We start from the raw sequence: 23,558 nt of genomic DNA, 5'->3' as shown, positions 1-23,558 counted from the left end.
TATAGATAGACTTGGCTCTATGATTGGAGAAGAAGGGCCCAACAATTTATGAATAAGTAGTTGAGGAAGTTATCGGCTTTAAGTTCCGTCCCCGACCCTGAATGATGGTTGGTGAATAATAACTGATACAAGTAATTGACAGTCATTCCTTATCAATTTATGACTACTCATTTCATTCCTTATCGAATGAACAAGAAGCTTGATAGTTAGCAAAACTCATATAGCATAGTTCATCAGGCATTCAGGCATCAGACTTTTGTAGCAACTTAAGAATGGCGGAAGCAATCATATTTCCCATAGCAAAAGCCATCGTTAACAAGATTGCTACCTTTACTGGTGATCATGTGGTGAACCTTATCGACGGAGAGATTAAAGCTGCCAAATCCGCTAAGGAAGATCTCAACATCATAGCCGAAGACCTCACTGCCATTTGTGCTGTTCTTCAAGATGCACAAGACAAGCAGTACAGTAATGCCACCATGAAGCTTTGGCTAAAAGATCTTAAGTCCCTTGTTTATGACATCGACGACCTCTTGGATGATGTTGCAATTGATGCTCTTCGACGGAGTCTCAACAAATCTCATTTCTTTCCACAACTTAGGTACTACTTTTCATCCTCAAATCCTCTCATCTCTCGTTTTCACCTGAGTCACAACATTAAAGACGTTCGTCAAAAACTAGAGCGCATCGTAGCTAGAAAAACTAAATTTGGTCTCACCGAGCGTCCAGTTGAAGTGTCTAGGCCGTCAAGAGATCTTTTTAATGATATTTCCTACCTGAATCGTTCATCTGTCGTGGGAAGAGACGAGGCCAAAAAACAAGTGATGCGTAGTTTATTGTCGGTTGGTGATGCTAGTTATCTCTCTGTTCTCCCTATTGTTGGGATGGGTGGGATCGGAAAGACTACACTGGCCAAGTTGGTCTACGACGATATTTGTAATGAGTTGGTCTACCTGCTTAAACTGTTAGAAAACATTATAAAAAATGCTACTGGTGTGGATACATCTAACAACACTCTAGAACAGTTGGTGAATAAACTAAAAGATTTATTGAGTGGTCGAAAGTATATGCTTGTCCTAGACGATGTATGGGTTGATGATGTTGCGATCTGGGAAGAGCTCAAGAGTCTTCTTGAGGTTGGTAAGGCTGGAAGTGTGGTCTTGATCACCACAAGAAGCCGGCAAGTCGCTTCAATTACTCAAACTATGGAAGAGTTTGATCTGGATAGGCTTTCTGATGAAATTAGTTGGTCGATTTTTAGTCAGTTAGCGTTCAGAGAAGGTGAAGAACAAAGGTATCCATTTCTTTGTGAGATTGGTAGATCTATTGTTGAGAAATGCGGTGGTGTTCCGCTTGTTATTAAAAGTATAGCAAGTCTTTTACGGAGGGATAGAGACGAGCGAGAATGGCACCGTATTAACAACATGGACAGCTTTACAAAGTTGCCTGGAGAATACAACAAAGTGATGCAACTTTTAAGGATAAGCTATGACAGACTTCCATCCCATTTGAAGCCTTGTTTTGCTTATTGCTCACTAAAACCAAGAGATGTCGAGCTTTATCCAACACATCTGATATATATATGGAATGCACATGGCCTGTTGCAACTACAAGAGGGAAACGATGATATTGAAGGTTGTGGATATTCGTGTGCGATGGAGTTGGTATCAAGATCCCTTCTTGAACACCCAACTATCATGTTTAATGACATAATATTTTCATGTAAGATACATGATCTTATGCACGAGTTAGCAGAGGATGTTCTAGGAGAAGAGTTAGCTGTTGTTACTCGGAATGAGCTCAATGTTTCAGAATCGACTAAACATATCATTTGGGGATACGAAGGGCCTGAGGGTTTAGAGGGCTACAAATTTCCTCGAGAGCTGCTTCTCAAGGCAAAAAAGGCACGGACTTTTACTTTCAACTCTCCAATGAATAATGTAAGTCGATCCTTTCTCGAGGGGGTTATAGCCCATTTCAGCTACTTACGCATCTTAGAGATTGGGGACAGTCCATTTGAGGAGTTGCCGCAGTCAATTGGGAAGTTGAAGCACTTAAGAGGCCTTAAGCTATCTAACAACCCTTTACTGAAATCACTCCCTGATACCGTTTGCAAATTACTGAAACTAGAAACTCTGGATCTTTACGGCTGTGGGACACTTGAAAAGTTGCCCAAGAAGATATACAGGCTGGTAAAATTGAGGAATTTTGCGGTGACTACATGTCAGAAAACTTTAGCTGGGACCCGTTTTATGAGGCTACCTAGTCTTCGTGTCTTGACGCTCTTCACTTGCAAAGAATTAGAGTTACTGTGGGACGATGATGATATTGGTGACCTCAATTCTCTTCGATGTTTGTCCATCCAGAACTGCCAGAAATTGTCTAGTCTTCCAAACAGCATGAAGGGACTAACTAACCTTGAGGACTTGGTAATAAGCAACTGTGAAGAGCTGGATATGGAGAAAGGTGAATGTATGAGTGGCCTACAAAGCCTTCGATCACTAGCAATCATTCAGGTTCCGCGGCTCAAATGCCTACCAGACGAGGTTCAATCAGCTGCAAAGTCTCTGCGACATCTGTGCATCTCAAACTGCAGCAGCCTGACAGGACTTGGTGCGTGGTCGCAATGTTTCACCGTGCTCAGTAACGTTACCATTTACAACTGCCCTAATCTGATGGGTCTACCAGAGGGATTTCTCCATATCAAGTCTCTGCAGGAACTGAGAATTAGTAATTGCCCGCATCTCTCCAAAAGATGTGCTGTACCTAGCGGGGCAGACTACCCTCTAATACAACATGTCTCCGATTTTTGGCTTGATGGTCAGTTTTACCCTTGCAAACAAATTCACTCAAGCAGCTCCTGATTTCTACTCTAGGCCATGGGTATTTATATTTATAGCATCTGTAAGTGTGGTTTAGATGCCATTTAAATCTAAATTTGTCATACTGTAAGCCTTCATCTATTTGCTTGTTGTGAGTCGTCCATTCATCAAATCGCGTAACGGCTTACGTATATGTAATACAATATCTTCGTTTCACATTTTCTTAAACTTGATTTTCTATGGACTGCGGAACATTTATCTGTATTACTCCCTCCCAGTCACTATAATGTTCCCTCTTTTTTCCGAAACGGATTATTCAACTAATGTTCCCCTTTCTATTTTTAGAAACTTTTACTTTTATTTTTAATAATGAGTTTAATATATCAAAGCTATGTTCTTACATGAAATGCATCAAATTTCTTATAATTTGGCCAAGTCGCCACCTAATTGTCTTGGGGATGGCAAAAGCCTTGATCATGATGACGGCTGCATTCCTTCGGGTTGAGGTTGTACTTTAATGGTGGTAATATTTGTATCAAGAACATAGCTTTGATATATTAAACTCATTACTCCCTCCGTCCCGGTCAGTTGTTGTCCTTTGGTTTTAGCATAAAGACCAGAGAAAAGGGAGGGAGCCAATTACTAAATGACAAGTGGAATAAATTGAGTGTGAATGATCAAATTGCTCTTCAATTTCATTTTTAAAATAAAAAAGACAACAATTGAATGAGACTCCCAAAAATGGGAAATGATAACAAATGACCGGGACATAGGGAGTATTGGATAACGGCAGCATTTACATAATAAGACAAAGTAGTGACATCCACTTTGGTTGTTTGTCTTATTATGAAAGTGGTACCCGTCTACAACTTTAGACGAATAGTGTCCGTCTGAATTGAAAATTTGTGAATATCAATATGTATAGATATAGACTTGGTTTTATAGAAGAGTCAACAATTTATAAGTGGTTGAAGGAAGTTATTAATAAGACTGACCCTGAATGATAGTTTGTGGATATGGTGATAACTCATATGTGGTCATTGTTAATTACTCATTTCATTCCTTATCTAAACTCAAGACTTTTTGGAATAATGAGCTCGAAAGTCGAAAGTTAGCCGAGTATATGTATACTTTCTCCGTCTCAATCATTATTCAAAATACCCTAGAAAAAAATATAAATGGAGTTTGCATAGTCCATCTGACTTTTTTGCAACAACATAATAATGGCGGAAGCAATCATATTTGCCATAGCAAAATCCATTGTTATGAAGATTGCTACCTTTACTGGTGATTATGTGGTGAACCATATCGACGGAGAGATTAAAGCTGCCAAATCTGCTAAGGAAGATCTCAAGATCATAGCCGAAGAACTCACCGCCATTTGTGCTGTTCTTCAAGATGCAGAAAACAAGCAGTATAGTAATGCCGCCATGAAGCTTTGGCTAAAAGATCTCAAGAAGCTTGTTTACGACATCGATGACCTCTTGGATGATGTTTCCATTGATGCTCTTCGATGGAGTGTCAACAAATCTCATTTCTTTTCCTCCTCAAATCCTCTCATATCTCGTTTTTACTTGAGTCACAACATTAAAGACGTACGTACAAAACTAGAGAGTATCGTAGCTAGAAAAATTAAATTTGGTCTCACCGAGCGTCCAGTTGAAGTGTCGAGGCCGTCAAGAGATCTCTTCAATGATATTTCCTACGTGAAACGATCAACTGTTGTGGGAAGAGACGAGGCCAAAAAACAAGTGATGCGTAGTTTGTTGTCGGTTGGTGATGCTAGTTGTCTCTCTGTTCTCCCTATTGTTGGAATAGGTGGGATCGGAAAGACTACACTAGCCAAGTTAGTCTACGACGATATATCTAATGAGTTTGATTTGAAGATTTGGGGTTGTGTTTCGGATCAGTTTAACCTACTTAAGCTGTTAGAAGACATTATAAAAGATGCTGGTGGCGTGAATACATCAAACAACACTCTAGGACAGTTGGTGAATAAACTAAAAGATTTATTGAGTGGTCGAAAATATATGCTTGTTCTAGACGATGTATGGGTTGATGATGTTGCGATCTGGGAAGAGCTCAAGAGTCTTCTTGAGGTTGGTAAGCCTGGAAGTGTGGTCTTGATTACCACCAGAAGCAGACAAGTTGCTTCAATCACTCAAACTATGGAAGAGTTTGATTTGGATAGGCTTTCGGATGAAACAAGTTGGTCAATTTTTAGTCAGTTAGCGTTCAGAGAAGGTGAAGAACAAAGATATCCATTGCTTTGTAAGATTGGTAGATCTATTGTTGGGAAATGCGGGGGTGTTCCGCTTGTTGTTAAGGTTATAGGAAGTCTGTTACGGAGGGATAGGGATGACCGAGAATGGCAACGTATTAACAACTTGGAAAGCTTTACAAAGTTGCCTGGAGAATACACCAAAGTGATGCAACTTTTAAGGATAAGTTATGACAAACTTCCTTCCCATTTAAAGCCCTGTTTTGCTTATTGCTCACTGAACGCAAGAGATGTCAAGCTTTTTCCGAAACAACTGATATATCTATGGAATGCACATGGGCTGTTGCAGCTACAAGACGGAAACGATGATATTGAAGATTGTGGATATGCGTGTGCAATGGAGTTGGTATCTAGATCCCTTCTTGAACACCCAACTATCGTTTTTAATGACACAATGGAAACGTGTAAGATACACGATCTTATGCACGAGTTAGCAGAGGATGTTCTAGGTGAAGAGTTAGCTGTTGTTACTCGGAATAAGCTCAATGTTTCAGAATCGACTAAACATATCATTTGGGGATACGAAGGGCCTGAGGGTTTAAAGGGCGTCGAATTTCCTAGAGAGCAGCTTCTTGTGGCAGAAAAGGCACGGACTTTCAAATTTGGGTATCGAATGATTAATGTAAGTCGATCTTTTCTTGAGGGGGTTATAGCCAATTTCAGCTTCTTACGCACCCTAGGGATTGGTTATACTACATTTGAGGAGTTGCCGCAGTCAATTGGGAAGTTGAAGCACTTAAGAGGCCTTAACCTATCTTTCAATCCTCTCCTGAAAACGCTCCCTGATACCGTTTGCGAGTTACTGAAACTAGAAACTCTGGAGCTGTACGGCTGTGAGACACTTGAAAAGTTACCCAAAAAGATATACAGGTTGGTAAAACTGAGGTATTTTGTAGTGACTACATGTCAGAAAACTTTAGTTGGGACCCATTTTACGAGGTTACCGTGTCTTCGTTTCTTGTGGATCTTCACTTGCAAAGAATTAGAGTTATTATGGGATGATGACGATATTGGTCATCTCAATTCTCTTCGTCGTTTGTACATCCAGAACTGCCAAAAATTGGCTAGTCTTCCAATCAGCATAAAGGGACTAACTAACCTTGAGGAATTGGGGATAAATAACTGTGAAGAGCTGGATATGGAGAAAGGTGAATGTATGAGTGGCCTACAAAGCCTTCGATCACTAGCAATCATTCAGGTTCCACGGCTTAAATGCCTACCAGACGGGGTTCAATCAGCTGCAAAGTCTCTACGACATCTGGGGATTTCAAACTGCAGCAGCCTGACCGGACTTGGGGCGTGGTCGCAGTGTTTCACCGTGCTTTGTAAGATCTTTATTCACAACTGCCCTAATCTGATGAGTCTACCAGAGGGATTTCTCCATATCAAGTCTCTGCAGGTACTGAAAATTAGTAATTGTCGGCATCTCTCAGAAAGATGTGCTGTACCTAACGGAGCAGACTACCCGCTAATACAACATGTCCCTGAATATTGGCTCGATGGTCACATTTACACTCTTCATTAAATCCAATCAAGCAGCTCCTGATTTCTACTCTAATCCATGGGTATTTATATTTATAGCATCTCTAAGTGTGGTTTAGACGTCATTTAAATTAAAATTTGTTATACTGTAAGCCTGTATCAATTTGCTCGTTGTGAGTATTTCCATTCATCAAATTGCTTTTAAATTTATGTAATGCATTATCGATCTTACTTTCGCATTTCTATAGACTGCGGATCATCTACTCAAATTCTTATTAGTGAAATTATTAGAATCTTGGATGTGAAGAAGGGTCAGATTATCGAATCCCTTCGGGTTAAGCTTGTACATTAATGGTGGTAATATTTGTATCGAGAACATAGCTTTGAGCCTTTGATATATGAAAATTGTCGTAAATAATTAATATTTAAAAAATATTAACCAAAATACATGAATATTTTATACTCTCTTTCTCTAATAATGATAATCAATATCTATCCATCTATATATCTATCAATACTATATATTAAATCCAGGAACCAAGGGACTTCAATGTAATTAAAGAAAGTCATACAAATTAATTATACTATATAGTTTTAAATCAATAGCACCGTGTGATGGAACCGATTAAGGGATCTCTATGCAAATATTATATAGTTTGGGTTAAAATTAAATTAAATTAATGATCGATTTCCTTAAAATAAAATAATTAATTAAGATGGTCAATTTCCTTAAAATAAAATAAGTAATTAAGATGGTCAATTTCAAGGAAACTAAAAGAAAGAAGATACTTGACAATTTTCCTAAATATTTTATAGAAGACTAGAAGATGGTCAATTTCCTTAAAATAAAATAATTAATTAGTATAAACATGCACACTTATGGTATTAATTATTATCATCATAAAATTATATATTAAATTTAAAATCTATGCAATTTTATTAAACTTTGTAAAAATATTAAATTAGATGTATAGAGATGTTAATTATTTAACATACAAAAATATAATGAGTAGGTTATAAATAATTCAAGTTAGATTCCATAATATATAATATTGCATAATTCTTTTGATTTGATTTAATGCATATATGTAATATATTTATATAAATATATAATCCTCTTAAAATTGCATGCCTAAGTAGTAAAAGTAATTTCACAAGAAAGAAAAGAATTGTAGTAACATTTGATATAGTTATATGATAGTAATCACTCATTTGAATAGTAAAAGTAATAATATTATCAATGATATTAATGAAAGTGCTAGAAACAACAACGGAGTAGTGAAATAATCAATATTAATGCGGCAATAGTGAAAGTAACAATAATTACGGCGGGAGTAGTGAAATTATCAATATTAATGCGGCAGTAGTGACAGTAACAATAATTACGGCGAGAGTAGTAAAAAGTAACAATGATTATGGGCAAGTAGTGAAATGTTATTACTATTGTTTCATTAATAAGAGTAAAATATTAACAGCGGGAGTAGTGAATTAGTCTCAAAATTTCTTTCGTCTTAATTTTAGGATATGTCATAGAAAAATATATTAATGATAAATTTATGGGTTATGCAACTTTAACTAATTTTATTTAATGAAAAAAATTAATGGTAAGTAGAGTACTCCGAAAACCAAGGACTTCAATGTAATTAAAGAAAGTTATACAAATTAATTATACTATATAGTTTTAAATCAATAGCACCGTGTGATGGACCCGATTAAGGAATCTCAATGCAAATATTATTTAGTTTGGGTTAAAATTAAATTATATAGAAGTTTGGTAATTTTCCTAAACATTTGTAAGAGATTAAAACATGGTCAATTTCCTTAAAATAAAATAATTAATTAAGATGGTCAATTTCTTTAAAATAAAATAATTAATTAAGATGGTCAATTTCAAGGAGATTAAAAGAAAGAAGATGATTGGTAATTTTCCTAAATATTTATAGAAGACTAGAAGATGGTCAATTTCCTTAAAATAAAATAATTAATTAGTATAAACATGCACACTTATGATATTAATTATTATCATCATAAAAAAAGAATTGTAGTAACATTAGTTTATATGATAGTAATCACTCATTTGAATAGTAAAAGTAACCATATTATCAGAAATATTAGTTTTTTTTGGTGTGAATATTATCAGAAAGATTAGTGAAAGTGGTAGAAACAACAACGGGAGTAGTGAAATAATCAATATTAATGCGGCAATAGTGAAAGTAACAATAATTACGGCGGGAGTAGTGAAATTATCAGTATTAATGCGGCAGTAGTGACAGTAACAATAATTACGGCGGGAGTAGTGAAAGTAACAATGATTATGGGTAAGTAGTGAAATGTTATTACTATTGTTTCATTAATAAGGGTAAAATATTAATAGCGGGAGTAGTAAATTTGTCTCGAAATTTATTTTATCGTAATTTGAGGATATGTCATAGAAAAATATATTAATGATAAATTTATGGGTTATGCAACTTTAAGTAATTTTATTTAATGAAAAAAATTAATGGTAAATAGAGGTAGCCCGGGCGAAGCCGGGCACCAATACTAGTACTATATATTAAATCCAGAAACCAAGGGATTTCAATGTAATTAAAGAAATCTATACAAATTAATTATACTATATAGTTTTAAATCGACAGCACTGTGTGATGGACCTGATAAAGGAACCTCAATGTAAATATTATACAGTTTTGGTTAAAAGTATAATATAAAGATGCCTTGATGAGGAATATTTATGGAAATTACATTAAATTAAAATAATTAAATTTAGAAAATACAAGAATATAGTGATTTTCCTTAAAATTAACATGTCCCACTTATGGAATTAATTAGTATCATAATAGAATTATATATTAAATTAAGTGTAGTAAAAGTAATAGTAGCAACAATGAGATTAATAAAATTAACGTATTAATGTGGGAGTGGTGACAGTTATAATAATGATAGTGAGAGTAGTGAAAGTAACTACGAATATAGTAAAAGTAACAGAGGTAACAATGAGAAAAGTATGAACAATTAAATAACCAATCGACTCAAGTAAATATTCTATTTATTTAACTATAGGCCGGATAAAATTAACGGGAATAATAAATTTAACAGAAAAAATAGAGGAATTAGCAAAATAAACAATAGTAACCACATGAGTAGTGAACGTAATGATATTAAGAAAGAATGTCGTGAAAGTAATAATATTAATAGCGGAGTAGTGAACGTGTCTCATAATTTGGAAATAAATTTTACATTTCATCATAATTACAAGATATGCTGTTGAAAAATATATTACAAATAGTAAACGTGTGAGTTAGACAACTCCAACATAATTTATTTCATTGAAAATAAAATTTAACGGTAAATAGAGGTAGCCCGGGCGAAGCCGGGCACCAAACCTAGTCTATATTAATAAAGGAAGCTTTTTTCGAGCGATTACAGAGAGTCCAATCCATACATACTACTTCATAATAAAATAGATAAAAGAAGATAAAATAGATAAAGAAGAAAATTAAAGACTACTCATCTAAAAAAGTCAAATATTAAAGTAGAAAATTAAAGACTACTAATCTAGAAGGAGTCTTCTAATCAAAAACTACCTTTAACTCCTTCCCTATGTATAGATCATATATAATTGCATTGAATGTGTATAAATACTCTATGTCCTGCCATTGTTATTGATATCATTATTTGGAAGGTGATACACATACACGAGGTGTATGAAATTTTTCATACACGACCAATGGTATTGCGCCATGTGGCAAACTAGGGTTTACTACTATAGGTTAGAGTAAGGTTAGATTAGTAAATTATCATATTGGGTTAACAAGATAACTAGATTAGTTAACAGTTTAATTGGAAGTTTTTTTAATTGTTTTTTACTTTCTTCAATTTCATTTAATTAAGTATTTTTTATTTTATTGTTTTTATTTATTTGTTATTTAGATTTTATAATTTTGATTATCAAATTTATATTAAAAAAATCCAAAACGAAATTTTTATTTTATTGTTTTTATTCATCCCAATCAATTAACACATAATAATGAAAATCGATTTAGATTCATCCCAATCGATTAATCCCAATTCGATTAATGAGACCCTAATTCATTTTTACTATTCAAATTGATGAACCCTAATTTAAATAATCAAATCGATCATTCAATTCGATTAATCAATTCGATTAAATTTGCGAAAATCAAACCCTAATTTCATTTCATTAATCAATGCTAATCAAATTCAATTAGTCAAATATCGATCAATCAATTGATGAACCCTAATTCAAATCGTCAAAATTCAATTAACCCAAATTGATTAATCGATTCCCCAATTCAATTGTTTTCCTTTATGAGAATCTAAATGAAAATGTAAATAAATGATTAATCAAAAAAAATGTTTACGAAATCAAAATGTAGAGACAATTGTTTGGGGTAACGGGTAACCCTAAATTGTTTGGTAACCCTAATTGACTAATCGAAAAAAAAAAAAAAAAAAAGGAAAAAAATGTTGCTATGGTGATTCGAACACGGGTTGTCGTTAACAGAGCATTAATGTTGGCAAAGAGATTAGTAACCATCTAAGATATGAGTATCAGCACGTCAAAACAACAAACAAAATTCATTATATTGTAATTTGAAGCTTTAAATAATTGACACAATTCGTAAATTCGGTTATTTCCTTATTTAAATTATTTGTTTCCATGATTTATAAAATGCCGTATTTAAATTATTCATTTACATGATTTAAAAACTACCTCAATTATAAACTGCTTAATTTAAAAATTTGGATTCAATTTTTAAATTTTCCTTAATTGAAAAGAAAATTATTGTAGATTGATTTGAGGAATATTTTTTAAAATATGCAATCTTATTGTTGAGAGATTTATGGGGAAGATCTTTTTTAATTTTTTAGTAGCATTATTAATCGGTTTGTTATTAATCATGAAAGCTAAAAAAATAATTTAAAAACAAACCTATTGTTATTCATTCCACCGTAGAAAAAAAAACAAACAAACAGAAAGCTTACTGTAAAATGGATATTGATTTGAATATACCATGGGAAGAAGAAAACCCTAACTCAAGTAGTGAAGACAATGACTCAAGTAGTGAAGACAATGAGTCAAGTAGTGAAGACGTTGATATTTTCAATATTGTGAATGATGATGATGTCAACGATAACGACGATGATTTGGACGATTCTCCTCCAATTGTCGAAGGAGGATGGGTGCAAAGGGTAGGTAATATGTTAAACATTGGAGGCAATGCTGATTCTCTGGAAGTTAATCCTCCTACCAGAGGAATGACATTTGTGAATGGAGATGAGTTTGCTGCGTATTGTTACCTATATGCGTATAAAAACGGCTTTCAAATTTTTATTAGAACTAGTGAACTAATGAAGAAGTACCAGGAAAGAGGTGTAAAGCGCAATGGTACGGGGAAAAACCAGACTCGTTTCTACATGATGAAGCGGATCAGGTTATGTTGTGTAAGGGGGGCAAAGCCGAGCAAAAAAAATGGGTTTATAAAGATTCCAAACTTTGAGAAATGCAAATTCGTTGTGGAAGCATCGTTGCAAAATGATGTTATTGTCATCGGTGCTTGTTCGTTGGAGCACAATCACGAATTAAGACCTGAAAATACTCGTCACATGGTTAGTTACAGGATGTTTGACTTATTTTTTAGAAGACGAGCCTTGTTGAATGACGCCGCCGGTATTTCTATTGCTAAAAACTTCAATACTTTAGTTAGAGAAGCTGGTGGTCATGAAAATTTACGCATTAATCAGCGTGATATAAGGAACTTGATTAATCTTGAACGAAGACGTAGTAGAATTAATGGTGATGCAGCTGCTTTGGAAGAACGATTTATTAAGCTTAAAGATGTCGATCCCGAATTTTACTATGCAATCGAGAAGGATGCCAAAGGCAAGCTACTTATGTGTTTTGGGCCGATGGACGTTGTAGAGGAATGGCCAAGGTATTCGGTGATGTGCTTTCTTACGACGCTACATTTTGTGTTAACAGGTAAAGCAATTTGTGTCAATTATTTTACTCGTTTTATCTCAGCTATAGACAAATAAGTTTAGTGGCCTAAATTTTCATTTGCACGGGACTGTAATTTTAGATTTGTGTCAATTATTTTACTTGTTTTAACAGGTTGTGTCAATTTTCATTTTCATTTTCATTTGCACGGGATAGTTTTGTAGGAATTTGAGTGAATTGTTAATGCAAGTGTGATTGGTCACATGCCAATGTTAGCTAGCTTAGAAAGTCATATTGGTTAACTAATTCTGGTAATTGTTTTATGGCTTTGTTCACTTTTGTCTAGAGAAGTAAGAAGCATTTATATGGTGTAGCTGTTTAAGTCTTGATTGTTTGGAAAGATTGGTTAGCGAATTCTGGTAATTGTTTATGTCTTGATTGTTTGGAAAGATTCTTGTAGTTGGAAAATCAATAAGTCTCTCTTGTAATGGGTATGTCCGTCACAAACTTGTACAATTTTTTCTGGACTTTCTGTCAAGTACAATTTACGTAAAATCTGGCCTAAATGAGACACGAAAACTGTGCTGCACAACGACGACAGTGACAAAAAAAACCTATACAACACCCACATTCAAGGGCAGAGGAGTATAATTGTAGTTTAATGTTTGTACACATTAAAGGCTAGAGCAGTGTGTACAAAACACTCTCAAAGGCCTGCCACTTAACAAATGTGGAAAGTTCGCAGTCATCAGATAAGAGAGACTAACCTTGATGTAAGAGTATTCATTGCACCATTTTGGATTGTTTGGAGAGATTCTTGTAGTTGGAAAATCAATAAGTCTCTCTTGTAACGGGTATATCTGTCACAAACTTGTGATGAGTCCAATATCACCCGCATGGGTAGATAGGACAAGAATTAAAGTAAATACTAAATCATAGATGATTTGTCTTATCCATTTATGTGGGTTTTACTTGACCAGTCACAAACTTGTGACGAATACTACCCGTCACAAATGAGAATTTATTTTGGAAAATATGGGAGTTTGTTTAAAATTGTTACACGTGAAAGTGTGAAAATAAGAGTTGAATAGTTGAGTGTGTGGGCTTGGACTATGGACGGTTGTATAGGGAATATTTGTCTTCTCGTTTTCCATGTTGAACTTATGTGTCAATACACTAGGCATAGATAAAAAATTGTATATTACTTCTTCTATTCCATTCAAATTACTTTTGTTTTAATTACAGGTACAAAATGCCGTTTACTCCATTTGTTGGCGTAAATCATCACGGTAGCACTGTTGTACTTGATGCCGCTTTGGTTTCACATGAAGATGCAGAGAGCTTTACTTGGGTGTTTAGGAGATGGATAGATTGTATGGGTAGAGCTCCATCAGTTATACTAACGGATCAATGCAAGGGGATGAAGAAAGCTGTGAAGAACGTATTTACTAGTACTCGTCACCGTTTGTGTCTTTGGCACATGATGATGAACGCGGTAAAGAATTTGGGAAAACATGTCAGGTATAATGAAATTAATGTTGATCTTAGGAAAATTGTTGATGACAGTGCTGATAGCGATGACTTTGAGGAGGCGTGGCATCATTTTGTCACTAAATATGATCTTAAAAAGAATAATTGGGTCATAGAGGCTTTTCAAAAACGGCATTCGTGGGTGCCATTGTATTGGAGGGACATTTTTTGTGCAGGTATGTCAGCTACGCAAAGAAGTGAACAGACAAATAGATTTTTCAAGAATTATGTCAACGTCGAAACTACTTTGTTCAAATTTTTTGATAGTTATCAAAATGCACTAAGGTCCAAGGTCGAGCATGAATTAAAATTGAACTATGCTTGTCTCGAAAAACCAAGTCCATATAATAAAACCATCATTGCTGAGGAAGTCTTCCAAAGGGCTTACACAAATGACATATTCGGGTTGGTGAAGGATGAGGTACAAGGTCTTATACACACCAATGCGGAGTGTGATATGAACATTGGGAATTTCTCAAAGTTTACTGTAACGGATGAGGTGACAACACCGTTTTGGAATCGACGAGAAAAAAAGTTTGTTGTTACGTCTCAATTGGACTTCGGTGAGTTTACCTGTACTTGTAAGCTATTTGAATTTAAAGGAATATTGTGCAGGCATATTATTCGTATACTACAGCTGAAGAAAGTTCAGTATATTCCCGATAAGTACATTTTGAGTCGCTGGCGAAAGGATTTGGTTCGGGGTTACGAGCACATTCCTGTTGGGTACTACAATCCTGGTGAGTCTGAACTACTTAAGCGATCTCTTGCGGTCACAATGAAGAATGACTACATATATAGGCTGGCATTACACGATGATGAGACATACGCCTTATATGAGGCCGAATCGGCGAAGGTGGTGAAGGCGTTAGAGGCACATGTCGGCATTGAGACTTTGAACGCTATAGGAGTAGGCTCCGATGTAACAAAGGTGTGGGGTCGTAAGAGATTACAGACGATGGAGAACAACCAACGCCACATGCTTAGGAATGCACCTCCTGCTACAGAAGGGGCCTTAATAGATCCGGTTGATAAAAGAGGTTCAGGTAGAGGTTCAAGGCCTAGACAACGAACAGTAAGAAGGGCTTTAAACATCGACGATGCAGGTCCTTCACAACCAACGCCGCGGCGAAGAAGGGTCAATACGAACACAGTTCGTAGCACTCAGTGAATTTTATTGATTTAAGTGTCGTTTGATTATTATCTAATAAGACTTTATGTTTTATTTGTGTCGTATGTTTAGCAAATTTTAAGACCGTCTGTTTTAACAATTATTAAGTCTTGGTTGACGATTTCGTCTTTTTCATCAATAAATTTTTAAGACCTATTATGAAACGAATTTGCAATCATGTGGAAGCGCAATGATCCTATTAGGCGAAAAGAAAATCTCATCATAAAGTATGCTTAAGTGTAGAAACAATCCACTGGCCTGCATTTCTAAACTACTTGTGTACACCCGCATAGATATACTTACATACGTGCAAATATGCATATTTGGAATTTCATGAGAGAGCTTCCCTGAGTTGTTCAGCTACTCAGCAACTGGAAGCCATGATTTCTCAAAGATTACAGCTATTGATTAATTATTGTCGACGACGGTAGATTACAGCTATTGATTAATCCCATGAGAGAGCTTCTATAATTACGTTTCTCCCATGGGTTTGGTATATATACAAATTCGTCATGACCGATTTTGATACACCTAGTTCACTTATTCGTCTTTTTTAAAAGTTTAGTACGTAATTTCATAAAATATCGATTTACTTATAACATATAATCTATAACTTACATGAAATGTCCATAATCGGTCAAAGAAACCCTAACCCCTAAATTTATAAAACCCTAACCCCTAAACTTAGAAACCCTAACCCCTAAATTTATAAACCCTAACTGCTAAACTTAGAATAAACCCTAACCCCTAAATTTATAAAACCTAGAAGCCCTAACCCCTAAGTTATGATTGGCATAACTTAGTTCGTAATTTCATAAGATATAACTTAGCTTATTACTCCTATTTACATGAAATGTCATTTTTAACTTATAATCTTCATAACTTAGTACGTAATTTCATAAAATATCGATTTACTATAACATATGATCTATATAACTTAGCTTATTACTATTTACATGAAATGTCATTTTTAACTTATAATCGTCATAACTTAGTACGTAATTTCATAAAATATCGATTTACTATAACATATGATCTATATAACTTAGCTTATTACTATTTACATGAAATGTCATTTTTAACTTATAATTGTCATAACTTAGTACGTAATTTCATAAAATATCATTTTACTTATAACATATGATCTATATAACTTAGCTTATTAATATTTACATGAAATGTCCATAATCGGTCAAAGAAAGCCTAACTCCTAAATTTAAAAACCCTAACCCCTAAATTTAGAAACCCTAACCCCTAAACTTAGAAACCCTAATCCCTAAATTTATAAACCCTAACCCCTAAACTTAGAAACCCAAAACATAAAAACCCAAAACCCTAAACGTCATAACTTTTATTAAATTTTGCGCCAATTGTGTTAACTTCAAAAAATCAAAGTTAGGTTAAATTTTATCAAGTTTTTTTTTTTTTTTGGAACAAAGGAACAATAATATAAATTTTATCAAGTTGAAAACGTAAATATTTGAATTTACCGCCAATGGTGTTAAATCAGTTTTAATTAAGTTAATTAAAATCAAAATTTACAATTAAAAAAAATGTAGCTATTAGGAATCGAACACAGGTTGTCAATAACAGCTAGTTTTTGCAAAGAGACTAGAAACCAATTAAGCAAGGGGTATCAACACATATATTCACCAATTGTATTTCATTATATCCTAAATGTTCAGCTAATGAATTTAGGGTTTATCATCTTATAATTACGTTTAAAAGAACATTATTTTTTTTACTGTTAATGTTATGGATGAGACTTTGCTTATTGATCATGTTAAGGAGAAGCTTTGCTTTGTTTCTACTGATGTTCCTCACGATTTGCAGATTGCAAGGTCTGGTCCTTAGAAATTAATGCGCCTCATTACATTTCCATGTAGGGCATAACGTCCCCTAGACCTCCATTGTGGATGCGTAGGAGGAGGGGTTCTAGGAACTTCAACGTTATCTCCATCTTCAACCCGAACAATTGAAAAGTCCGTAACAGGCATCGGGAGGTATTCACGATCACCCACTTGACGCCACTTCAATTGTTCATCCGGTAGTGACCTTGAATATTTTGCATTGAATTCTTCCTCATAGATATACCACACCTTATTTAGATTGTAAGGGGAACGGGACATAGATTTTTCTATGACATTAGGATCAACCGAGTCCAACATTGCCCTAATAAAAAAACGTGTTTCCATAGTGTCGGTTGTGTGAATTTTTCGCTCAATGGCAAGCTCTCTAGTTAGGTTAGCAATCTCAATAGCTTGATTAGCCATGGGAATTTGTATAGCAATGAAATCTAAAAAAAATTGTATGAGATTTGTGACTTTGATCAGTTTTGTTTTGAGTGTGTTAGGTTTAGAACTTAATTCCATATTTATATGAAACTAATAATGCTAATCCAATTTTCCCTCCATATTTTCCCTCCCTTTTTTCCCGCCCTTTTTTCCCTCCAAAAAAAAAATTGTACTCGGTCAAGATTTTTACATAAAATAAAAATTATTTCCTTAAAAACAAAACTGATATTATGAAGAATAAAATAAAATAAAATAAAGTGTGAACACAATCAATATTAAAATAAAGTGGGGAATTTGTTAAAATGGAAAAGATATGATTCCAAAAATCATTTCTAAAATAATGGACTCAACAAAAGGAATTTAAGATAATAATGGACTCTAAATAAGGAATTTAAGATAATATTTTTTAGGAAAGCAAATAATCAGATCATCTAATTACATAAATTCGAAATTATTATATTAGGCTTCTTTATCAAGCATTACGTAAACAATATAATGTATTTTGATGCCCTAATTGATGTGCTGATACCCCTTGCTTTGTTGGTAACTAGTCTCTTTGAAATCACCATCAAGCTTCCTGTGCCACCTGGGTTCGAACCCCAATAACAACAATTTTTTTTTTTTTACTTTTTCCCCTTACCCCGTACTAACCCGTGTTCGAACCCCAATCACTTTATCAATTTTTATCATGATTAATTGAATCGAACCCCAATCACTTTATCAATTTTTATAAAACTTAACTGAATTAGAGTTTTATCAATTGTTCGATTATGATTTATAGGGTTTTATCAATTGTTCGATTATGATTTATTGAATTAGGGTTTATCAATATCATTAATAGAATTGAATTATGTTTTGTTAATCGTATTAAATTAGGGTTTTCCAAGTGATTTTACCGTTCATCAGTTCATTGATCTACTATCATTATTTGAATCAGGGTGATGAATTTGATTAATATAATTGAATTAGGTTTTTGATTAATTAGACTAAATTAGGGTTCATTGATTTACAATAAATGATTCAATCGATTTTCATTACTCATTTTCAATAGAAATTTGATTAATATGAATTTGATTAATATAATTGAATTAGGTTTTTGATTAATTGAATTAAATTAGGGTTCATCGATGACAATTTTTTTTTTCCAACACTTACTCAGATTTTGATTAAAATAGTTGTTTAATCATTTATAACAAATTAAATGAAAAAAAAAAACAATAAAAATATAAATGCTAATAAATGAAATTAAAGAAAATGAAAACAAATAAAACAATTCCATAATTAGTGTTAACTAGATGTAGTTAACCTATTAACCACATATAGATTAACCCAAATAAGTTAACTCAAGTTTGCCATGTGTCGCAATTTCATTGGCCGTGTATGAATTTTTCATACACCTCGTGTATGTGTAGCCTTTTTGCAAAATCCCTTCACAAATCAACACTAACAAGTAACAACACCAGGAACAACAAATATAGTAGACAATAGACGAAATCAAACTGTGATGTTATTAAACAATACCCATTTTCATCTTCTTCTATTTTTCAGTCCTTTGTGAAGTTATATAGGCTTCCTTTAAAATCAGTAATACCTGCATCTAAAAGGACCCAATTAGTAGTAAATAAACAACAAAACTAATTATGATTCTATTATTTCTATATAAAAATCCAATCTTCTATACTCAAGTTGTCAAACTATTAACCATAATAGATAGCTCTAAAAATACGACTACCATTCTAAATTTTATGCCTAAGATGATATGAGATTCTTAAGGCCTTAAAATATGAGTAGAGTACTATAATTGACACAACTATTCTGGGTTAATCAACGTCCGCCGATATCTCGATAAAATTGCGAATTGTAAAATCCACAAATTGCAAGGGAAATTAAAGATGGTAGATTTACCTGACTGAAGTGATTTGCCGTAGAGCATCGACTCACATATTCATTGAGTGACGAAGACAATCAGTTGTTTCTTCCAAATTTATACTTGGTATTCCTTCATTTGGAATTTATGGAATCCGAATAACAAATTGATACATAATTACTCTTTTTGTGCATGGGAAATAATGAGACTTGTTAATATTTGGTTACTAATCTAATACTGTAACAAAAGTTGATGAAAAGATGAAGGAAGATGGGAAATAAAAAGGCGTGAAGGAAGAATGGGAGAAGAGTAATCAATGAATGCTTTTTTTAATGTTAAAAATGGGTAATTGTTTAATTTATGACTCTGTATATAATCTGTTACCCATTGGAATTTGTAATACATAGAATGGTTGGTGGTTTAAAAAGTAGTATTGCATTAATGAGCAAGATGGACAGTTTTGCCCTTAATCTTTTCTACTGGATTACGATACTCTTTGAGGTTATGGACCATTTGTCCAATTAATAAAAGAGGAATGATAAAAAGCTGATGTGGCCATATTGCAAAACCGTGATTGGCTCAAACAAAACTGATTTTGTGAGGTTGAATGTAAGGGCTGCATTACCTTAATTCTCAAAGGAGATTGTGCACCTCAGCTTTTTATCATTCCTCTTTTATATATATAATGATTGCCTTGTGGGGGAAAAACTTTCATGAGACTTATCATTTGGTTACATACGGGAACTCGCAATGCCTTGAAAATGTCATGTCACCTGATTTCAGAATTCATGTTAACTAGAAAATATTGCCTGGTTATATGTAGACATATTATAATTCCATTTTAGAGGAATTATTGTTCTGGTAACTTTATATAAAAAAGTAGTTACATTTTATTGTAAATGAGTTATATTTTCTCCGTCTTAAGCTTAAGACGAAAAAAGAACCCGCAAGGACGACAGGTGACATGATATCAAGTATCAACAATTCAACATGTACTCCGTATTATAATTGGAGAAGAATGGCCCAACAATTTGTTAATAAGTGGTTAAAGGGAGTTAGTTATTTGCTTTACGCCATACATATTTTGAAGTTGGTATATATGGTGATAAACTGATAACTGATACGTGGTCATTGTTAATTACTCATTTCATTCCTTATCTAAACTCAAGACTTTTCGTAATAATGAGCTCGAAAGTCGAAAATTAGGCGAGTGCATACTTTTTCCGTCTCAAATCATTATTCAAAATACTCTCAAAAAAATAAAAAAGATAAACAAATGATTTCGAAGAAGCGATTCCTTACTTAACAATGGAGTTTGCATAGTCATCAGACATTTTTTGTAACATGGCGGAAGCAATCATATTTCCCATAGCGAAAGGCATCGTTAAGAAGATTGCTAGCTTTACTGGTGATCGTGTGCTGAACCTTATCGACGGAGAAATTAAAGCTGCCAAATCTGCTAAGGAAGATCTCAAGATCATAGCCGAAGACCTCACTGCCATTTGTGCTGTTCTTCAAGATGCAGAGGTTAAGCAGTATCGTAATGACACCATGAAGCTTTGGCTAAAAGATCTTAAGACGCTTGTTTACGACATCGATGACCTCTTGGATGATGTCGCCATTGATTCCCTTCGAAGTAGTGTCAACAAATCTCATTTGTTTCCGCAACTAAGGTACTACTTTTCCTCCTCAAATCCTGTCATCTCTCGTTTCCAGCTAACTCACAAGATTAAAGACCTTGGTCAAAAACTAGAGCGTATCGTAGCTAGAAAAACTAAGTTTGGTCTTACCGAGCATCCAATTGAAGTGTCGAGGCCGTCAAGAGATCTCTTTAATGATATTTCCTACTTGAATCGATCGTCTGTTGTGGGAAGAGACGAGGCCAAAAAACAAGTGATGCGTAGTTTATTGTCGGTTGGTGATGCTAGTTGTCTCTCTGTTCTCCCTATTACTGGAATAGGCGGGATCGGAAAGACTACACTAGCCAAGTTGGTCTATGATGATTTACGTAATGAGTTTGATATGAAGATCTGGGGTTGTGTTTCGGATCAGTTTAACCTCATTAAGCTGTTAGAAGACATTATAAAAGATGTTAGTGGTATAGATACAACTAACAACACTCTAGGACAGTTGGTGAATAAACTACAACATTTATTAAGAGGCCAAAAGTATATGCTTGTTCTAGACGATGTATGGGATGATGCTGTTGCGGATTGGAAGGAGCTTAGGAGCCTTCTTGAGGTTGGTGAGGCTGGAAGTGTGGTCTTGATCACCACAAGAAGCCGGCAAATTGCTTCAGACACTCAAACGATGGGAGTATTTGATCTGGATAGGCTTTCGGATGAAACTAGTTGGTTGATCTTCAGTCAGATAGCCTTCAGGGAAGGTGAAGAACAAAGGTATCCATTTCTTTGTGAGATTGGTAGATCTATTGTTGAGAAATGCGGTGGTGTTCCGCTTGTTATTAAAAGTATAGCAAGTCTTTTACGGAGGGATAGGGATGAGCGAGAATGGCAGCGTATTAACAACATGGATAGCTTTACAAAGTTGCCTGGAGAATACACCAAAGTGATGCAACTTTTAAGGATAAGTTATGACAAACTTCCATCCCATTTGAAGCCCTGTTTCGCTTATTGCTCATTGAGGGGAAGAGATGTCGAGCTTTATCCGTCACAACTGATGTATATATGGAATGCACATGGGTTGCTGCAGCTACAAGATGAAAATGCTGATATTGAAGGTTGTGGATATGCGTGTGCAATGGAGTTGGTATCTAGATCCCTTCTTGAACACCCAACTATCATTTTTAATGACACAATCTTATCGTGTAAGATACACGACCTTTTGCACCAGTTAGCTGAGGAGATTCTAGGTGAAGAGTTAGCTGTTGTTACTCGGAATAAGCTCAATGTTTCAGAATCGACTAGACATATCATTTGGGGATACGAAGGGCCTGATGGTTTGAAAGGAGTCCAATTTCCGAGGGAGCAGCTTCTAGTGGCAAAAAAGGCAAGGACTTTCAAATTTGGGTATCGAATGAGTAATGTAAGTCTATCCTTTCTCGAGGGGGTTATCGCCCATTTCAGCTACTTACGTGTCTTAGAGATTGGTTACAGTACATTTGAGGAGTTGCCGCAGTCAATTGGGAAGTTGAAGCACTTAAGAGACCTTAAGATATCTTTCAATCCTTTCCTGAAAAGACTCCCTGATACCGTTTGCAAGTTACTAAAACTAGAAAATCTGGATTTTTACTGCTGTGAAACACTTGAAAAGTTACCCAAGAAGATATACAGGCTGGTAAAATTGAGGAAAGTGTCAGTGACTACATGTCAGAAAACTTTAGTTGGCACCGGTTTTATGAGGTTACCTAGTCTTCGTGTCTTGGTGCTCTGCAATTGCAAAGAATTAGAGTTATTATGGGACGACGATGATATTGGTAATCTGAGTTCTCTTAGATATTTGGGCATACAGCACTGCCAGAAATTGGGTAGTCTTCCAAACAGCATGAAGGGACTAACTAACCTCGAGGAATTGTGGATAGAGAACTGTGAAGAGCTGGATATAGAGAAAGGTGAATGTATGAATGGCCTACAAAGCCTTGGATCACTATTTATCCAAACGGTTCCACGGTTGAAATATCTACCGGATGGTGTTCAATTAGCTGCAAAGTCTCTGAAATATCTGTTCATCTCAGACTGCAGCAGCCTGATAGGACTTGGGACGTGGTCACAGAGTTTCACGGTGCTTCGTAAGATCGTCATTAACAACTGTCCTGATCTGGTTCGTCTACCAGAGGGATTTCTCCACATCAAGTTTCTGGAGTCACTGTGGATTAGATATTGTCGGCATCTCTCCGAAAGATGTGCTGTACCTAATGGAGCAGACTACCCGCTAATACAACATGTCCCCGATTTTTGGCTTGATGGTCAGTTTTACGCACCCCAACAAATTCAATCAAGCACCTCCTCATTGCCTCTCTAATTCATGTCCCAGATTTGTCATACTGCAAGCCTATCTATTTGCTTTTGTTATGAGCCGTCGTCTTTTCATCAAATTTACTTTCCGTATATGTAATGCATTATCTTTTTTCACACATTGTCATCAAGTCATCAACTATCTTTATTAACCAAGTCGTAGATTATACAATAA

The 23,558-nt window shown here is 34.7% G+C and overlaps 4 protein-coding genes across 4 annotated transcripts; all 4 read left to right on the top strand.

Moving 5' to 3' along the window:
* The first annotated feature begins 93 nt into the window (after positions 1 to 93).
* On the top strand, positions 94 to 3,085 carry LOC141642424 (putative disease resistance protein RGA1). The gene has a single exon (XM_074451218.1). The coding sequence runs from the start codon at positions 273 to 275 to the stop codon at positions 2,862 to 2,864; it is 2,592 nt and encodes an 863-aa protein (XP_074307319.1). The 5' UTR covers positions 94 to 272; the 3' UTR covers positions 2,865 to 3,085.
* Positions 3,086 to 3,772: 687 nt separating this feature from the next.
* LOC141642425 (putative disease resistance protein RGA1) lies at positions 3,773 to 6,832 on the top strand. The gene has a single exon (XM_074451219.1). It carries the CDS (start codon positions 4,046 to 4,048, stop codon positions 6,626 to 6,628), a length of 2,583 nt encoding a protein of 860 aa, XP_074307320.1. The 5' UTR covers positions 3,773 to 4,045; the 3' UTR covers positions 6,629 to 6,832.
* A 4,766-nt stretch (positions 6,833 to 11,598) lies between these two features.
* LOC141636670 (protein FAR1-RELATED SEQUENCE 6-like) lies at positions 11,599 to 15,248 on the top strand. The gene is made up of 2 exons (XM_074446753.1): positions 11,599 to 12,542; positions 13,793 to 15,248. Exons 1-2 carry the CDS (start codon positions 11,599 to 11,601, stop codon positions 15,246 to 15,248), a joined length of 2,400 nt encoding a protein of 799 aa, XP_074302854.1.
* A 5,289-nt stretch (positions 15,249 to 20,537) lies between these two features.
* On the top strand, positions 20,538 to 23,558 carry LOC141642423 (putative disease resistance protein RGA1). The gene has a single exon (XM_074451217.1). The coding sequence runs from the start codon at positions 20,754 to 20,756 to the stop codon at positions 23,388 to 23,390; it is 2,637 nt and encodes an 878-aa protein (XP_074307318.1). The 5' UTR covers positions 20,538 to 20,753; the 3' UTR covers positions 23,391 to 23,558.

Source organism: Silene latifolia, chromosome 2 (assembly GCF_048544455.1).
Source record: "Silene latifolia isolate original U9 population chromosome 2, ASM4854445v1, whole genome shotgun sequence".
Taxonomy (NCBI): Eukaryota; Viridiplantae; Streptophyta; class Magnoliopsida; order Caryophyllales; family Caryophyllaceae; genus Silene; species Silene latifolia.
This window is presented reverse-complemented; position numbering and strand designations above follow the sequence as displayed.